This window comes from Lissotriton vulgaris, chromosome 3_1 (genome assembly GCF_964263255.1).
Source record: "Lissotriton vulgaris chromosome 3_1, aLisVul1.2, whole genome shotgun sequence".
In the NCBI taxonomy this organism is placed as follows: domain Eukaryota; kingdom Metazoa; phylum Chordata; class Amphibia; order Caudata; family Salamandridae; genus Lissotriton; species Lissotriton vulgaris.
This window is the reverse complement of record NC_141689.1, coordinates 468,374,689-468,393,157: the sequence shown is the minus strand read 5'-3', so window position 1 is coordinate 468,393,157 and position 18,469 is coordinate 468,374,689. Positions and strand designations below refer to the sequence as shown.

Here is an 18,469-nt window from a genome sequence, read left to right as displayed (position 1 = left end):
GTGGCCTCAGTGCTCGGCTGACGCTCGAACTGTTATACAAGATTTGCGAGTCTTTATCGGCACATACGCAATTGGCATTCTACATTCTGACCAGGGTCCTGCGTTTAGCTCTTAAGCTTACAAAGAAGCCTTGGCTAGTTTGGGCGTTGCATTGCGGTACTCAATTTCATTCCATCAAGAGAGAAATTCGGTTGTGGAAAGAAAAGCCCGGGACATAAAGCAATCTCTATCAGCTAGGGTATTAGGTCCGGGTGATAGGTGGGTCAAACATCTAATAAGTGTCCAACGTAGTCTTAACAACTTGCCAAGAAGTTCTCTGGGGGTTATCACTCCATATGACGTCCTATTTGGGACAGGAATGTTGGTCTGGGATCTTGATTGTCACACATCAGTGGTGGAAAATAAGAAATTTGGTATCAAAGGTCGTTTGGCTGTTTTACAGGACTTAAATGAACTAAGAACTAAACAAAGTAACGTGTTCCTGAAGCCAACCACCACTGTGGAAAAAACAAGCGTCCCAGCAAGGCCTGTATGGATCCCAAAGCTTGGTGATCCAGTTTTTCCTTTTTGTTACAGCACATAAACAGATTCTTCGTAATTATCACGGTAAGAGTAGGGAAAGTGATTATCATTCCTCCATGGTAAAACCAAGAGGCATAAGTAATTCATACGTCCATAAATATTTTTTGCAGATGTTGGCTTAATACAACCTGAAGGTATGAACACATAACCAAACAAATTTTTTACACAAACAATTTGAGCATCCATGTACACACATGATAAACAACTGGTTTTCTATTTTTATTTTTTCTTGTAGAGGCAGCCCCTGAGGAAGGCACTCAAGGTGCCGAAATGCATTGGGCATATGATTAGGATGTATTAAGAAGTGTAAATGTGCTAGTGATTCATTTATAGCAAATGTAATTACCTGTGAGAATACAAGAAATGTACTGAGCAACAAATGTTTTTGGGAATATCATGTGATATATAACATGAATTTAATCGCAAAAACAAAATGTTAAATAAATCAATAGTAAGCATTTGATTAAGTGGAGTTTATATTGACAAATATAGAAGGTGTGGTTAACACTACGTGAACAGTGCAGGACTGGACTAACACCCCAGTTGGTGTCAAATTAAACAAGTTCCAGTGACGCCCCTTAACAGTCTCAGCACCAATTGTACAATAGGAGTAATTTAAGGATAATCTGGAGTGCTCTCTGCGAACCCCGTTTTTTCAACCTGATCAAACCACACTATGCGGCCGATACTAAGCAATAGGCCGAGTGGACTCAGACAATGTAGCAGACGCACTCCTCTAGCTACAATCCAAGAGGTTCAAACTGAGAGACTCATCACCGTTGAAGAATCTGCAGTAAGAAAAGAAGGACTATGCAACAAAGCTATGGAACTCGTTCCTCTTGAGACCCAAATAAAAGTTCGTCCTGAAGCACTTGTCTACAATGAAGTGACAAGTGGTCAAGTGGTTCCAGTGATTTCACCAAATCCGGATGCAATTCCAACCATTGACAGAACTGCTTCAGGCTATTTCATTAACTTTGATACGTTTTCTGAGGATCCCAGCGAACCTGAAACAACGCCAGCACAAAGAACTTTCAAAGAACAAGCAACAGACCTTTTTCATCACCTGGAAAGAATTTATCTGGTTTTACCATGGAATGAATGATGGATTGTGTTGGGAATATTTTTATTCTACTTTGGAACTCTAGTAATAACTCTGGATATGCTAATAAATGGAAGATATGTAAAAATGAACACAGCAAGTCGGAAAGTCAACTTACTACTCAAATCACACAAATCATCTCATCGTGAACAAAGAGACTTGTCAGCAGTGAACATCACAGCCGTCCCTATACCTGATGGTATAGCTTGGGACAAAACAGAATATGGAATTTTTGTCCCGTCGGAGCTGTTGAAGATTCCACACCAATTCAAGATTTCATTAAGTGACTTTATTACCCCTATGGCCAACTGTCTAGACAGGGTTTCGACTTTTGGAAAGACAACATTGAGACAAAAACTGTTTGGGGTACGAAAGACTGGAATGTGCAGGGGATAAAAGCTTTGTTTAGCGCCTGTATCATCCCTGAGCAAATTATGTTTTTGAATGACACTGTCCAACAAACGTCTTGACTTGAGTTAGCCAAGATCAAGGACTTAAACACACCGAACATACCAATACCTGTGGGTAATAGCTCTACACGGGGAGGTCGATGTACATAATATTTTGCATCACAACAGATCAGATTGGAACAAATGGTTACTCTGGCACCTAGACGCAAATAACTGTCAAGATCGATTCCTGAACAAAACTCAAGGTTTCAAAGTCAATATGCCAGACTCAAGATATGTTCAAAGATAGCATCCTGGGGTAATAACAAAATACAGTGTAGGGAGGCTATGCCTTGATTGGCTAGAGTGCTACACTACAGGATGTAAAACAATACTTATCTTTACTTAAAGATGGCGCAGACCTTTGGGAACTCTTGCTAGGGCCAAGAAAACTGGGTCAAAAACGTTTCATATATGCCAGTATATATGCTGCATATAACGAAATATGGAAGATTACGCAAGCAGAAAATGCAGAACGAATGCAAGAAATGAATCGTATTAATTTAGAGAAATCTCTCTCTGTAGTTGACAATGGGTTAACAACTCTGTCGTCCAGTATATATTCATTGGACAGCATAGTATCATCTGCCATAGACATCATGGGACAAGACATGGTCATGTTGCAACATGGTCAGTCTTAGTTACGTTCCATCATGCTATTAGGCTGGACGCTCCAAAACTTGCATTTAGGCAATGTGCCTTGGCGTTTAATCAATACTACGTCACTGTTTTCAGAATTCAATCTCACTGATAAACAGATCAAACTGGCACAAAGGGGAGCAGACTATACGGTGCTGAGCATTGAAAAGCTGATAAGATTACCATTCACAGTGGCAGAAAAACCAGCTACAGAATGGATAATACATGGGACAATCACTCTGCCAGTTACAATTTTCAATTTTCGGCATTGTCTAAAACACATACCAGCAGGCAAATATGAAAGGTTGGGTAAAGAGAACATAAAGACATCCTGGGATTTACCATACAGACACAGATGTTGGAGTGGGGGCGTGAAGTGTTTCTTAGCGGTACAAACTTTGAAAACGCACTAAGCGGTTCTCTCCTTTGTGCCTGCGATGGTTCCTCCAACAGCTTATCCTGTCACCTGCAAGGCTCACCAGCTGCGGTGATTGATCCAATTTTTGGACAACTTTCAAATGGAAGTTACCTCACGTTGAACGATCACTGCTGCTGTGGCATGTTGCCAAGTATTCCATATCTAGTAACTGTGCCCTCCAGGGACACTTGCTGTATGTAAGTATTGTTTCCACAAACCAAGACAGCCAGGGAGTCGCCTTTATGGCCTTCACTGAACATCTCTTCTATACAAATTGATACTCTAAGCAGAATGAAAGCCATTATTTCGCAAAAAAAACTGTGCCGTTGACCTCAGCCAAAGAAACCTATGATCTACAAGTCGCAAGGACTTCTGCCGAGGTACATGCCCTTTTGAATACAAACTGCCCTATACATTTCTCAGAAATGCTAGGTCGTATCTTAAACATGTCTGATACGAGGGGAATTGTACATCTATTTAAGAACGTATGTTCAGGACTGTTAGCACCTTTTCAAGCAGTCCTCAGAATATTTCCCAACTTCGTACATTCTGTGTTTGGCGGACTGCCACTACTTTTTGGACTTGTTGCAGGGATACTATTTTTGCTCCTACTGCTACAATATGGCAAGCCAAATCACCAGTGCCACTCCAAGCACCATAGAGCGAGCTCTATTGGAGATGAAGTGTTGTGAGCACATTGTTCAAATTCTGGGTTTACCTCGTCTACGAGAATTAAGTACCACATGGTTTCTGTCATTCAGACCAATCTGGCAAGATTGCATCTTACCTGCTCTACGCTGCCTGCTATGCGGAGAAGAATGCGTGCTAGACATCTGTCTATCACTCCACACTGTCATGCCAACGGATGTTGATACTTTGCTGGACCTGGTGATGGTTCATGCTCTCTGTTGTCCCCAGCGGCTACCAATTCTGATGGCGGCATTTATTGAGATCTCACAGACGCAAATTGCAACTGCTGAGGTATGAGAGGAAACAACAGGCGTGCAGGTAACATCCGATACGAACATTGCTGATGTGACCAATGCTGAAGGCGATGCTTCACATCTATGTGCGGTTAATCTTCTAAACGAGGTAATCCAACTTTCGCCTATAATGGTAGACGACTTTTTGTCTACAGACATAGAGTATTTCATGTTTTCTCCAAGCCCTATCACGGACTTTTGATTTTGGCACACAGTGTTCTGAGAGACTTTGAATGTGACCTTCATTTTTGAAAACGAAGAACTTTTTCCTATGATTAATTTTTTTCTCCAAATTTGTATTTTTCATTTTTGGCACAAGTACTCTGCTTATAGTAGAACTATTCATAGAGAACAAGAATTCTTTGAATACTTCCAGAGACAATATATGACCTTGTCCTTAAACAAACAGTTTTATGTGATATGACATGGAATGGTTTCGGCCCATTTTCTACTGTATTTACGAGCCATTTCATCAATGTATAGTTTCATGATTCATTTATTTAGCATTTCAAATGTAAATATGTGCTTAGAATGAAACCTTGCTTTAATGTGTACAGCACCAATGCATTTTTTATGTAGATATATTTTTATGTTTTAACAAGTTTAGAATTTAGTAACATCGTACATAAGAAAGTGGAGTGGGTGTTGTGTATCGACAGATTCAGTATGAATTTCCCGATTCATGCCATTATATAGGTACAATTCACATTGCCCTTATATAGGCATAGAAATCCAGCCCTTATTTAGGCATAGCTCATGCTAACCAAATACAGGCATGGCTACTTACATCCGTTCATCTATGTCACAACAAATTCTTGGAAAACCAGACTCTTAAGCTTTAGGGACTTCCCCTTGCCTGGATATTGATTTCTCCAAGAACTCATTTATTATGCATGAACATCTATTCCTTAGGGGTACATTCATGACGTTCATTTGCCCGACTTTTACGTCAATACCGGCATTCCTAAACACCTTCAAGGTATAAATATGCCTTCACTTGTTATGGCAAGGCAAGTTGCGGTTTGACTACCTACTTGCACGCGGCTCGCCACAGCAAGTCCCGAATGAAGCCCAGTCCCCAACTCACGCACTGACCAGAAGCGGTCATCCTCCTGGCTGAGAATCCAGCTCCAGTGTTTGTGACTCCCCTTGCGGTGTGATAGAAAATCGAGACCTGGGAAAGAGATACCAACCTCTCTCATTCTAAGGTATGGAGCTGATTAGAACCTAGAGAAACCTTTGGCAATCCTTGGCAAAACTAAACTTATTCTAAGACAGCGCCTACTTTTTCCCTTGTACTAGACTTAGGTTAGGTACACTGGAGTAGGATTATTTTAGAAAAAACAGTTGAGTATTTTAGCCTCTGGTATTTATGTATGTATTTTTATATATGTCATAGCTACAGACCATGCTATTACAGTATTATTTTATATTACTGTTAACGCTGTACGCACTATACTTCGCATTCTGTCTTACAATTGTAGCAGTTCATATCTCTTGCATGAGAAAGAGGGCTGTTCAATAAACCCTTTTTATTGAAATGCCTGTCTCTCTATTTCTGTGCAAACTCTGTAGAAACAAAGCATGGATGATTGACTGAGTGAAACGGTTATCTGTTGTTTCCACAACTCTGAAGATATTGTTCCGACTCTAAGGGAAACAAAGTGGTCATGTTTATGCGGTTGTCAGAGACTAATCCCTTCTTGTTCATTTGAGAAAGTTTCTGGTGACCTCTGAGTTAGCTGGCACACACAAGTAATTAAGTTTAATGTACTCGATAAAGACATACTGACTTCAGTTCTATGTCAAAACTATAGTGTATATTTTTCCAATGCACAGAGCCTATTAGGGATATAGGAACTACACTACACTATAGTTAGTGAGTAAGAGAGGCATGAGGATGACTGTGAAGTAGCATTCACCACTTGTGACGTCAATTTTTGGCTACCCATGTCACAAGTCTCCAGACAAATACAGCTCTACAAACAAAATAAGTGTTATAGTCTGGTAAGTGATAGTAGAACACCACAAAGTGGTACTCCTTTAGACATGGGTGCCTTCAGCCATAATGCCAAGCAACTATTAAGGGTAAGTGGCATAGTAATGTGTTCCTTGGCTTTTTACCTGAACCCCATTAGGGATACTGCCCATTGCCACTCTTTGTTATATCGAAATATGAATATGCATGACTGGTCCCTTTTTAGGTCTCGCGACCTATCAATGCGCGCAAGCGGATTGAGCGGAGCGAGAATTCATGTTGGCAAAATCCTCCTCAAACCAAGGGCTTTCAGCCGCGGTTTTCATGAAGTTCACGTGAAACACGTGAGCAAACAAGCACGCGCATCGGCAGCATTTCTCCTGCACAAGGCTCGCAAAAGGCTCTCCTCCCTCCACACATCAAAGGCATCAATCACCCTCCCACAGGCTTCCCCAGCGCTGCCCCGCCCCCTGCTTCACGGCCAGGCCATCTGTTCCCTGCCAGACCTCTCACACCTCCGTCACAGCATGCCTGTGCTCTTTGATTTATTTAGTAACAGTGCCGCTTCCAGACACCTCCCACCTCTGACACAACATGCCCTTAGGCCTTTATTAAATAACAGCGCCGCTTTTAATTTGTGCTCATCTGCTTGGTGTGTTGCTTGTTTTATCATACCCCCTCTCCACTATCTTCTCTGCCTGCTTCTTTATGTGCTTGTTTTAAATGTTTTACATTCATCTTTGTAACGCTTCACACGCAGCTATTCTGTTCATCTCTCTAACCGCCCCCACGCCCCTCTCCACTATCTCATCTGCCTGCCTCTTTATGTGCTTGTTTTAAATGTTTTACATTCATCTTTGTGAATCAGTCTTATTTTTAGGTCTCGCCTTCTCTTCTCTCTGCTCTCCCCTCAGGCGCCATGACATACTTCAAAGGCTTATCACTTCACACGGCCGCAGGCCGTGCAAAGAACACTTCAGTTGGTGCGCAGCCCCCCTCCCAGCACTGCCTTGTTATTCTCGGCAGCCGTGACTCCCTAAACACTTTTTGTATTTAATTAGCAGCAGCAGCATTTCTCCTGCGCCAGGCCACATCAAAGGCTCTGCTCCCCGCCCCCCTCCCCACAGTCACTTATTCACGGACGCAGGCCGTGACTCCCTAAACACTTTGTTATATTTAATTAGTAGGCTCGAGTTCCCCTGCTGTCACTAATATATAATGTGTTTCCAGCCTGAGATATTCGTCGCTTTTTGATCCTCGCGCCTTTTCCCTTTCAGTTTGAAGGCTCGAGGTCTCCTTCACGCTTCACTACTCACAGCGTATTTATTTTACATTAGAGACTCGTGCTGCTCTTCGTGCTGCTCTTCGCGCTCCACTGCACGCAGAATATTTACATTTGGTTGGCAGGCTCGTGTTTGTTGGCAAGTTCCTGTTTCTGTCAGTGCCATGCCTTTTAGCTGATGCATTTTCACACGAAATGGCTTGTATGTCATGGGACATGCGCCTTTTGATTCCCATTTTTTTCTACCATGAGCCCAGAGGAGGTTAAAATATTCCCCTTTCCCTCTCTGTGTGCTGCCTTAATACATTGTGGCAAGAGAGGGTCTGGATTTTACATGCGGCTTTTTTTGTAATGCGATCCGAATACATTATGCTTTGTTTCATTTGCAACATGCACTGGCGAGCCATGGGCATGCTGCAGCTCTCGATTTATGTAACTGCTGCTTTCAAGCTTGTGAACAGAAGCAGCTCGGTTGCAAGGTAAATAATAATTCAACTCCCCACACACACACCCCCCAACACACACAACCCCCCGACAAACACAACCCCCCCACACACCCAACCCCCCCACACACGCAACCCCACACACACGCAACACCACTCACCCACGCAACGCCACTCACCCAAGCAACACCACTCACTCACGCAAAGCCACTCACATCCACGCAGTGCCACTTTTACCCACACAGCACCACTTTCAGACACACAACGCCACTCACACCCACGCAAGCCCACTATCACCCACGCAACACCACTCACCCACGCAACGCCACTCACCCAAGCAACACCACTCACACACGCAACGCAACTCACTCACGCAACGCCACTCACACACGCAACGCCACTCATCCATGCAACGCCACTCACCCACGCAACACCACTCACACATGCAACGCCACTCACACATGCAACGCCACTCACACATGCAACGCCACTCACCTACGCAACGCCACTCACACACACGCAACACAACTCACCCACGCAACCCCAATCACACGCAACGCCACTCATCCACGCAACGCCACTCATCCACGCAACGCCACTCATCCACGCAACGCCACTCACACATGCAACGCCACTCACACATGCAATGCCACTCACACATGCAACGCCACTCACACATGCAACGCCACTCACACATGCAACGCCACTCACTAACGCACCACTCACACATGCAACGCCACTCACCCACGCAACGCCACTCACTCACGCAAATCCACTCACACCCACGCAGTGCCACTTTTACCCACACAGCACCACTTTCAGACACACAACGCCACTCACACCCATGCAAGCCCACTCTCACACACGCAACGCCACACTCACCCATGCAATGCCACTCACACACGCAACGCAACTCACACACGCAACACCACTCACCCACGCAACGCCACTCACCCGCGCAACAACACTCACACATGCAACGCCACTCACCCATGCAACGCCACTCACCCGCGCAACAACACTCACACATGCAACGCCACTCACCCATGCAACGCCACTCACCCATGCAACGCCACTCACCCACGCAACGCCACTCACTCAAAGCCACTCACACCCACGCAGTGCCACTTTCACCCACACTGTGCAGTGCACAATAGGTCTCGCAGTAGGAAAGTTGGAGTGATTGGTTTTGTAAATGACAAAGCCCTTTATGTTTTTAAAATGAAAACAAAAATAAAAGGCATTGTTATTTGCAATTGTAATAGCTCCAACTTTCCTACTGCGAGACCTATTGGCAACGCCAGTGCTTGTTAGGTCTCTAATTGTATAATGACTGGAAGAAGGTCGCTGCATACATGATAAGCGGGGTAACCTGGGTTGGGGCCATCAATGGCAAGCCTCCATCATCAAGCTATAGGTACCTACGTGGTTCCAACACCTTTGCTATGTCGTTTTCAGCCTACTGCACATTAATTACAGACATTGTTCAGTTACATCCAATAGGTCTTTAATTATCAGTAATCAAAATATTCTATGTTATTATTATTTTTTTTTAATCTTAAACGCACTGGCTTAAAGTCTCACACGTGACGATCACCACCTCGCGGCTTTTAGGCATGAAGCTGTGCGAGAGTTAAACGCACGCCCCCGCACCGTGGCGGGTGTACATATGAACAATGTGCCTGCTTCGGTCTTCGTGTACCCAGGCGATTGTAAAGAATTCCGGCGCATGCAACATATACGGTGTCCTGGGGTGGACACAACTTAACTATACAAACAGTGATAAATCTCCCTCGTTGGGCTAAACTGCCTCCCTTGGAGTGCCTGCTTAGTATTATGCTCTCGCTCAGTCACACTGCGCAGCGCCTCATGCTGTTCGCTGGTGCATCAGTGTTTACAGTCCCCCATCTTTACCTTCCCGTTCGTAGGAGGCTCCTGGATATAAATGTTGCTCATGTTCCACAGCTAAACAGTCACCACCAGTTCTGCTTTCAACGCGCCCACAGACAAGGTTATACAAACTACGTGTTCCAGCGGTCCCGTTAAAACATTCGCGTTTGCACACTCTAGACGCTTGACGCTTCCTTGTTGGAGAACAGTCTGAACCATTCGACAGGAGGCGGGGGGGGGATCCCGTGCTACGTAAAAAAAAATAAACTAGTAGATGGTAGAGTCGGGGGATAGTGACCCTTTTTCTGCATTCCAGAGTTAGCTAAAATCCCGTCCTGCAGACAGTGAGTGGCGTGGCCGCAGTAAACGGAGGCCACCGAGCTGTATTAGGTAGACGACACAAAGCTCCCCTGCAACTGCACTGGTACGACCCGGTGCACCACCAAAATAACACCGGCTAGAGAGCGCGAGCGGCTTACTTTCTCCAGGGCGTAAGACGTTTGTTTGGGGGAAGTTTTGAAGTTGTGGAGCGGGCAACGAGCTACACAAATCCTGCAGTAGAATAGGGGGGAGTTGTAATGGCTGTACCAGGTAACATTGCTACGTTCGCTAAGATGCATTGGGCTGGAAGGGTGTGGAGGTTTCTAATATGTTATCACTGTGCGTGACCATATGGATGCCGGGAAATTGGGGATGAACCGTTCAGCAATGAGCGCTCTGGGGTTTGGTTTGTGATATGCTTCTTCAAACAGTCCCCCAGAACCCTCCCTGCCCACATTAAAAGCTGTGTGCTACAGTTAATGTGCTGTAAAATCTACTTAATACCAGAGCTGCCGACTTTGGACCTGGGGAACCAGGTTCCAGCCTTGGCGTCGGCTCAACATCCTGTAATTCTGGGAAAACCAATTAATCTCTCCTTGCCTACCAAAAATGAATGTGTACCTGTGTAGCGTAACTGGTGCTTGTGCAAAGCGCTCCGGTACCTTCGGGTCGAGTTAGCGCTATATAAAACTGCAACATTAAATAAATGCATAAATAATAGTAACCCGATGGCTCCTGCTCAGTGCTGTGCTTTCATTTAACGAATCGGCGTGTAGTAGAAGTTATACCTGGCCCCGTTCAATTGGATCCACGGTCTTAAATGATTTGTTTTAAAAAGAAAAAAGGGTGACGGAGAGATGCGTTCTTATTGTCATTGGCCGCCCTCACCATTTTGAACAAGTGTAGCATGGATTGCATGGCTTTAGGCACGTAAGCATTTACAACGTTTTCGAAGAGGGTGGCAGTTTGATATCCCATTTGCCTGTCTAGACCATAATTATTTAGGTTGTGGTGGGTTGCTCCATATAACAATGACTTACTACGTTATGGCTGTGTCTTAATTCGTGGAAATCCAACGAATCAACACAATCTGCTGAACTGCCAGAATTGTTGACTTGCAATATCACCTGATTGACTCAATGGTGTCAGTCAGGTCTTGCGTGTTCACTAATTTAATCTCCTAAACATTCCTCTAAATGAATTACGCACCTTCTCCAAAGATCTCTCTGTGATTTACTTCTCGCTCAACCCTTAACTGTACAGGTACTGTGGTTGATGAAAGATTCGACTAGTCTACCCTGCCCTCTGGATCTCTTCTGCAGAAAATGGAAGATTGCACTTGCTGCGTTCTTTGAGAGAGTGTCGGGACTAACCTTGTGACTGAAGATTCCATAGGCGCAGTTGAGCGACTCCCAGTACCCTTTTACCCCTACATGTGCAAGAATTCTCGGAAGTGTTCTACACTGTGTAATTACAGAGCGGGGTTATGGGGATGAGAATAGAGACTGCCTCGGAGGTCTAGAATGACACTTTTTAAGTTATTAGTTTTCTCACTACGCCCTCAGTAGAACGTCTACAGGGTTTGAATGGATGGCATGTTGTTAGGCATTGAAAACTCCATATAATAAAACACACCGTAACACATTTTTTCTAATAGTCACCCGAAATTTCTGCATATATATATCGTGTGTGTGTGTATATATATATATATATATATATATATATATGCCATATATGTACCATTCTTGCAGTTCATCTACTACAAACTTAGTAACTTAGATCACATGTACATAAGGACACCACATTCACTTTTTCCTAGAATTCACCACTTCACCTCACTCTTTATGTCCACCTTTTTCACCACTCACTTTAAACACTCACTACACAAGTCCCCAGTCATTAACTCCACTTGGAGACGAGATTCCCATGCGCAGTGGGTGTGGTGTTCAAAACACAAGCGAGGGAAGCCATCAAGGCAACTGAACGGGTTTTGTTATACACGAGCCGCACCATGTGAGTTACCATTAGGTGCTCTCCATGCCACTGGAATCAAGCTATCCTGGCTGATGAAGGCGGATAGCCAGAAACCGGTCCTAGGATGCTTGATTCCGGTCCAGGGAAGACATGGCTTGGCAGTTCGGGCTGGACTGTTCCCATGAGGCACAGTTTGAAGACTGATTTGCATATGGCCATGTCTGAACTGGGGTGGTGTGGTGAGCAAAATAACCATGGATGAAACCCAGATCTGTGACTGGGGGTGAATGTTTTGCCATTGTGCAACATTCCGTCCATCAATTGTTGTTTTTACCATTAAATCTATGTCAGCAATCAAATTTGTCCTGCAAATTAACTGATTTTTCAAAAGTAGTTGAGAGGTTATATAGAATTGCATTCACTAAAGTAAGCATAATTGAAACATAGTGTAATCACATGAACTTTGTTGCTCGATTGCTATGGACTTGACATAATAGCTACTTGTGTGCCATACCAAGTTAATAACTGCATGAGTGGCCTAAATATTCAGTATGTTTGTACTGATAATAACGCTATATGCCTATTTCTTTAATGTCATACTGTGCATGTGGTCAGTTATCATCCTTGAGAATAATTTATGCATTCACATATAACTTCATATGGGGCATTTGATTCTCATTATGGAGTAAGTCGCTTTTAGTCCTATAATCCTAAGAAACATACAAGGCTTCTTACAAATGAACATAAAGTTCTTCGTCAGCGTTGAGGCCTGTTGGCTGTTTCGTCCTGAAACGTATGATTCTTGACTCAAGGCGTCTCAATTTTAATGTTCTATCGCCACCCCTTTCGTGTTGGGGAATATGGGCAATCCTACAGTATCTAATGTTTTGCCAAGTGTGACCTTCATGTGTGGCTAGATGTTTCATCATTACACAATTGGTGGCATGATTTTGTAACGCACTGTTGTGTTCTAATATCCTTTTCTTCACTGGGTAGATAGTACTACCAATATATCTCAGGCCACAATCGCATGTAATCATATATACTACATATGTCGTTTCACATGTGATTTTGTAGGTGATCTTAAATTGTTTGCCCTTGAAATCTGTGAGATGTTTTGTGTTTTTCCCGATTTTACAGGCCTCGCATTTATCACATTTAGTGAATCCTCTTTTGTGGCTTGTGATCCAAGTTTCACTCCTTGATTTAGTGAAGAAAAGTTTGTTAAGGCGTGTGGTATTATGCTGAGTTTGTAAATATATACCTATATTCCATAGTGATGATGGTCACCACTGTGTAGTGATAGAGTTGTAGTTAGAGCTGAGTTTCCATAGCAAATAATCTTTTTGTTTTGCTAATAGCTTTGACACTGTTTGACAGATCTTCATGAAACTTTACAACAACAAAAAATGTTCATCCACTTTGGCTCCTTCCAGGAAAGTTTCAGGGTGATCTGTCAAGCAAACAGAGAAAAAGGGGCGGTAGCTAAACATGTGTTCTCTATGAAGTTTTCCAAATGAACTTTAGACAACAATGTAACCAAAACAGCTAACCAGAATATCACCAAATTTGGCAGAAAGCTGGATCTTTACTTAGTAAGCGTTCTTTTCGTGATTTGGTGAAAATCCATTCAGCCTTTTGAGAGAAATGATGATGTAATATTAATAGATATCTTGTGATGTACCAAAGAAGGAGTACTGAGGGGGAAAAAACAACAAATGAAGCAGTCTGATTGGCTGGTCTTGTGGATCTAGGAGCAATCTGGCGAGATTGAATGCTGTGATTGGCTAGCCACAGCATGAAGAGAAATATTGCAGCCACCATTTGAGTATTCAGGGACTCGGTTCCCTTGTTCTGAAAATTAGAATAAAACAACATATAAGTGCAAAGGGTAGGTGTACCCTGACTGCCCTGGCCCTTTTGGGGAGAGGGTGGAAGTGGAATTCTAAAAGAACATCCTGTCAGGCAAATTGTAAAAAAACAGAATTGTTAAAAAAAATTCACAACGCCATGGACTCAACAGTACTCGGTGTGCCATCCACGGCGAAAATTTGCAGGAATACAGCCAAATTGGCATTAGATTATTATAGGGCCCACAAAAGAAAGTTGGGCGAGTGTCTATTGGTGCTGTGCCCAGGCCCTATGCCCAAACCCACGCTACGCATGGCTGAAGGTCGGGTGCTGTGAGGGTTGGTCACTAGCAGGGGATTGTCCACCAAACTCCATAGGAGGAACGGCCAAAGGGTATGCGTGACGGGGTAGTTGTTAGTGAGGACTTAGTCACAGAGTTCTAACTGCTGGGTTAAAGGGCACTGTGCTAATACTATGCTTAAAAACTCTGCTAGAAACGCAGACATTTGAGGAGCGCAGATTTAGAGTTTTGGTGTTGTAGAGTGTTCATACAAAGGAGCTGCTCTCCACCTAGGACTTGGGAACTACCCAGTGCTCCCTCCAAGTTTTTAGGTCTTAGCTGGGCGTGGCAGGGCAGAACCCTGCTCCGCCTCTCTGAGAGATCTTGTAAATACAAGATGGGTAAAAGGGACTCTAAGCCCCGCCCCTCTTTTTCATTGGGTAGTGTCAGCGTTTATGGTAAACGCTGGCTTCCCATTAGAAAAGAGAGTTTTTGGCTGCCACCCTGTCTGCTTTTCGTACTGTCCTTCCGGACACGATAGCCTGCTTTATGGCTGCGTAAAGACTTTTCTAATCTGATCGTTTAGTTAACAAGCAGATAAGAAAATTCTTCAGTACAGCCCTGAGGCAGATGAGCTGTTATGAGCACTCTCCCCTCCTTGGAATTCCAGCACAGACGAGCCTGTGACCTCCCTCACCACCCCCTCCCCGAGCCCGATCAGCTGGCATGAAGTTAAGAGACGACAAACTTACAGGACAGCGATGAGAGAACCAAAAGTGAGAGAAACGAAAGTGACAGATCGCAGACGAAGAGGAGCGCTCCCCCACTGAGGCCCAGACAGCTCTGCTGGTGCACCGTGAGCATTCCCTAAAGCGCTCCCGCTGCTCCGTGCACAGCACTCCCACTTTTCAGTGCACAGCACTCCGTGCACAGCTCTTCCGGTGCACCTAAACCCAGCAACACTCCCTGCTGCTCTGTGCACTCCTCTGCAGGTGCACCGTGAGCATTACCTGAAGCTCCGTGCACAGCTCTGCCGGTGCTCCACGCACAGCACCCCCAGCACCAACTCCAGGCTCCTGCGGTGAGTCGGTGAGGGAAAAGGGGGCAGCGATCACTCGTGCTGCAGCAGATGCGCTCAGTCTCGGGCGGGGTAGGGGCGGGTGGATGATTCACTGTGTGATCTTGTGGCCTACGGAGACCTGTGCAGGGTTACTCACAATCCAGTCCAGGGTTAATCCACAACCAATAACCACCCAATACCCAAAGCATCTATACTTAGCTATCCCTCTGGTTATACAGACTCTTCATCCATTGTTACAGGCTCCCACAGCAGAGCTATCTCTAAGGTTACACAGCCTCTTCCTGCAGTCTTAGTCTCATAGCAGAGCTATCCCTCAGGTTGCACAGCCTCTTCCGCCAGTCTTAGTCTCACATCAGAGCTATCCCTCAGGTTACACAGCCTCTTTATCCACTGGAGCAGGCATGCACAGAGGAGCTATCTCTCAGGTTACACGGCCTCTTCTTACAGGCTCCCACAGCAGAGCTATGATTCGGCTTACACAGCCTCTTCCTCCAGTCTCACAGGCTCCCATAGTAGAGCTATCCCTTGGGTTACACAGCCTCTTCCTCCAGTTTTACAGGCTCACAGCAGAGCTATCTCTCAGGTTGCACAGCCTCTTCCTCCAGTCTTACAGGATCCCACAGCAGAGCTACCCCTCGCGTTATACAGCCTCTTCCTCCAATCTTACATGCTCGCGTAGCACAGCTATCTCTCGGGTTACACAGCCTCTTCCTCCAGTTTTACAGGCTAACAGCAGAGCCATCTCTCAGGTTTCACAGCCTCTTCCTCCTGTCTTACAGGCTCCCACAGCAGAGCTATCCCTCGGGTTACACAGCCTCTTCCTCCAGTCTTATTCTCACAGCAGAGCTATCCCTCAAGTTACACAGCCTCTTACTTCAGTCTTAGTCTCACAGCAGAGCTATCCCTCAGGTTACACATCCTCTTCCTCCAGTGAAGCAGGCATGCACAGCAGAGCTATCCCTCAGGTTACCCAGCCTCTTCATCCAGTCTTTCAGGCTCCCACAGCAGAGCTATCTCTCAGGTTACACTACCTCTTCCTCCAGACTTAAAGGCTCCCACAGCAGAGCTATCTCTCAGGTTACACAGCCTAGTCCTACAGTCTTACAGGCTCTCACAGCAAAGCTATCTCTCAGGTTAAACAGCCTCTTCCTCCAGTGGAGCAGTCATGCTCCAGGCCCTGTCCCCTCTCATGTCTTACAATCTCACAGCAGAGCTATCTCTCAGGTTACACATCCTCTTCCTCCAGTCTTACAGGCTCCCACAGCAGAGCTATCCCTCAGGTTACACAGCCTCTTCCTCCAGTCTTACAGGCTTCCACAACAGAGCTATTGCTCAGGTTACACAGCCTCTTCCTCCAGTCTTATGGTCTCACAGCAGAGCTAACTCTAAGGTTACACAGCCTCTTCCTCCAGTCTTACATGCTCCCACAGCAGAGCTATCCCACAGGCTAAACAGACCTTTCTTCCAGTCTTACAGGCTCCCACAGCAGAGCTATCCCTCAAGTTGCACAGCCTCTTCCTCCAGTCTTACAGGCTCACATGAGATCTATCCCTCGGGTTACACAGCATCTTCCTCCAGTCTTACAGGCTCCCACAGCAGAGATATCCCTCTGGTTACACAGCCTATTCCTCCAATCTTACAGTCTCACCGCAGAGCTATACTTCGGGTTACACAGCCTCTTCCTCAAGTGGAGCATGCTCACAGCAGAGCTATCTCTCAGGTTACACAGCCTCTCCCTCCAGTCTATCCCTCAGGTTACACAGCCTCTTCTTACAGGCTCACAGCAGAGCTATCTCAGGTTACGCAGCCTCTTCCTCCAGTCTTACAGGCTCCCACAGTGTAGCTTTCCCTCTAGTTACACAGCCTCTTCCTCCAGTCTTACAGGCTCACAGCAGAGCTATCCCTCAGGTTACACAGCCTCTCCCTCAGGTTACGCAGCCTCTTCCTCCAGTCTTACAGGCTCACAGCAGAGCTATCTCTCAGGTTACATAGCCTCTTCCTCCAGTGTTACAGGCTCCCACAGCAGAGCTATCTCTTAGTTTTCACAACCTCTTCCTCCAGTCTTACAGGCTCCCACAGCATTGCTATCGCTCAGGTTACACAGCCCCTTCCTCCCATCTTACAGGCTCACAGCAGAGCTATCTCTCAGGTTACACAGCCTCTTCCTCCAGTCTTAGTCTCATAGCAGAGCTATCCCTCAGGTTATTTTATTTTAGAAGTTTTCTATAGCGCTGACCAGACTTGGGGGTATCGGAGCGCTTTACAACAGGAGGGGAAGAAAACATAAACATATACAGTTTGGGAGGAGGATAAATGTGTTCATAAGTGTTCACGAAAAAAATAAAAATATTCTGTTGCGTCCGAGGTGCCCCTTGAGGTAGAGATGTCTAGGGGTCCAGGGTGCACCGTTGAGGTAGAGGGTTAGAGGTAGTTTCTATACATGGACGTTTTTGAGTGGAGGATAGGCGTGTTCATAAGTGTTCAAAAGAATATCATTGTGATGAGCGTACGGGATCCGTCCTTGAGGTGAAAGTGAGCTCTATATTATCAAGGAGCAAGTAGAGAGTAGAGAGAGAGCAACGTGTGGAGTAGACCGAAGAAGTTGGTCCAAAGGCTGGTTGTTGGACCTAGAGATGCCAGGTCACATAGGGTAGCCTGGCCTAGGGTAAGACAGTCACTAAGTAGAGGCACATGTGTAAAGGTTGCACACCGCCCAGCAGTAACTCAATGCAATCACACTCAAAAATGACACTACACCGGTAATTATGGAAAAATATGGTTTGTTTTATAAAAATATATTTGTTTCACTATATTTCTTTTACATCAACATTTCTCCTTTAACTCCTTTTCACCTTGAATATTAGAAAACACTTTACAAATCCATATTACACTTGTTTTGTCAGTTTCTTCAAATTCCACACTCCTGCACCCACCAATTCACCAACAGTGCTACACAGTCAATGGAGAAGACAAGTGATTTAAAGTAATTAATATACTCCGCTTCCACAGTACAGCATTGCATTTACAGGTAATTTCAGGAACTTTCACGGTTGATTCCTTTGAGTTTTAGCTCTCACCCCCACTCAATGCTAACGGGCAACAGACAAGCCAGATCTATCCTCTACCACATGCTAGCTCACGTTATGTCTGCCTTAGTTTAAAAAATCACAGGGATTCTCCCACAGGGATTTGACAC

General features: G+C 45.0%; 2 protein-coding genes across 2 annotated transcripts in view; one reads left to right on the top strand and one right to left on the bottom strand.

Moving 5' to 3' along the window:
• The window catches only part of CWC27 (CWC27 spliceosome associated cyclophilin), a 1,011,903-nt gene extending 1,001,920 nt beyond the window's left edge, over positions 1 to 9,983 (bottom strand). Inside the window, exon 1 of the mRNA XM_086960691.1 lies at positions 9,791 to 9,983. Within this exon, the coding sequence (XP_086816817.1) occupies positions 9,791 to 9,832 (42 nt within the window). The 5' untranslated portion in view covers positions 9,833 to 9,983. The remainder of the gene's footprint in view (positions 1 to 9,790) is intronic.
• A 92-nt stretch (positions 9,984 to 10,075) lies between these two features.
• Positions 10,076 to 18,469, top strand: part of SREK1IP1 (SREK1 interacting protein 1) — a 196,232-nt gene continuing 187,838 nt past the window's right edge. The window contains exon 1 of the mRNA XM_086960690.1: positions 10,076 to 10,357. Within this exon, the coding sequence (XP_086816816.1) occupies positions 10,345 to 10,357 (13 nt within the window). The 5' untranslated portion in view covers positions 10,076 to 10,344. The remainder of the gene's footprint in view (positions 10,358 to 18,469) is intronic.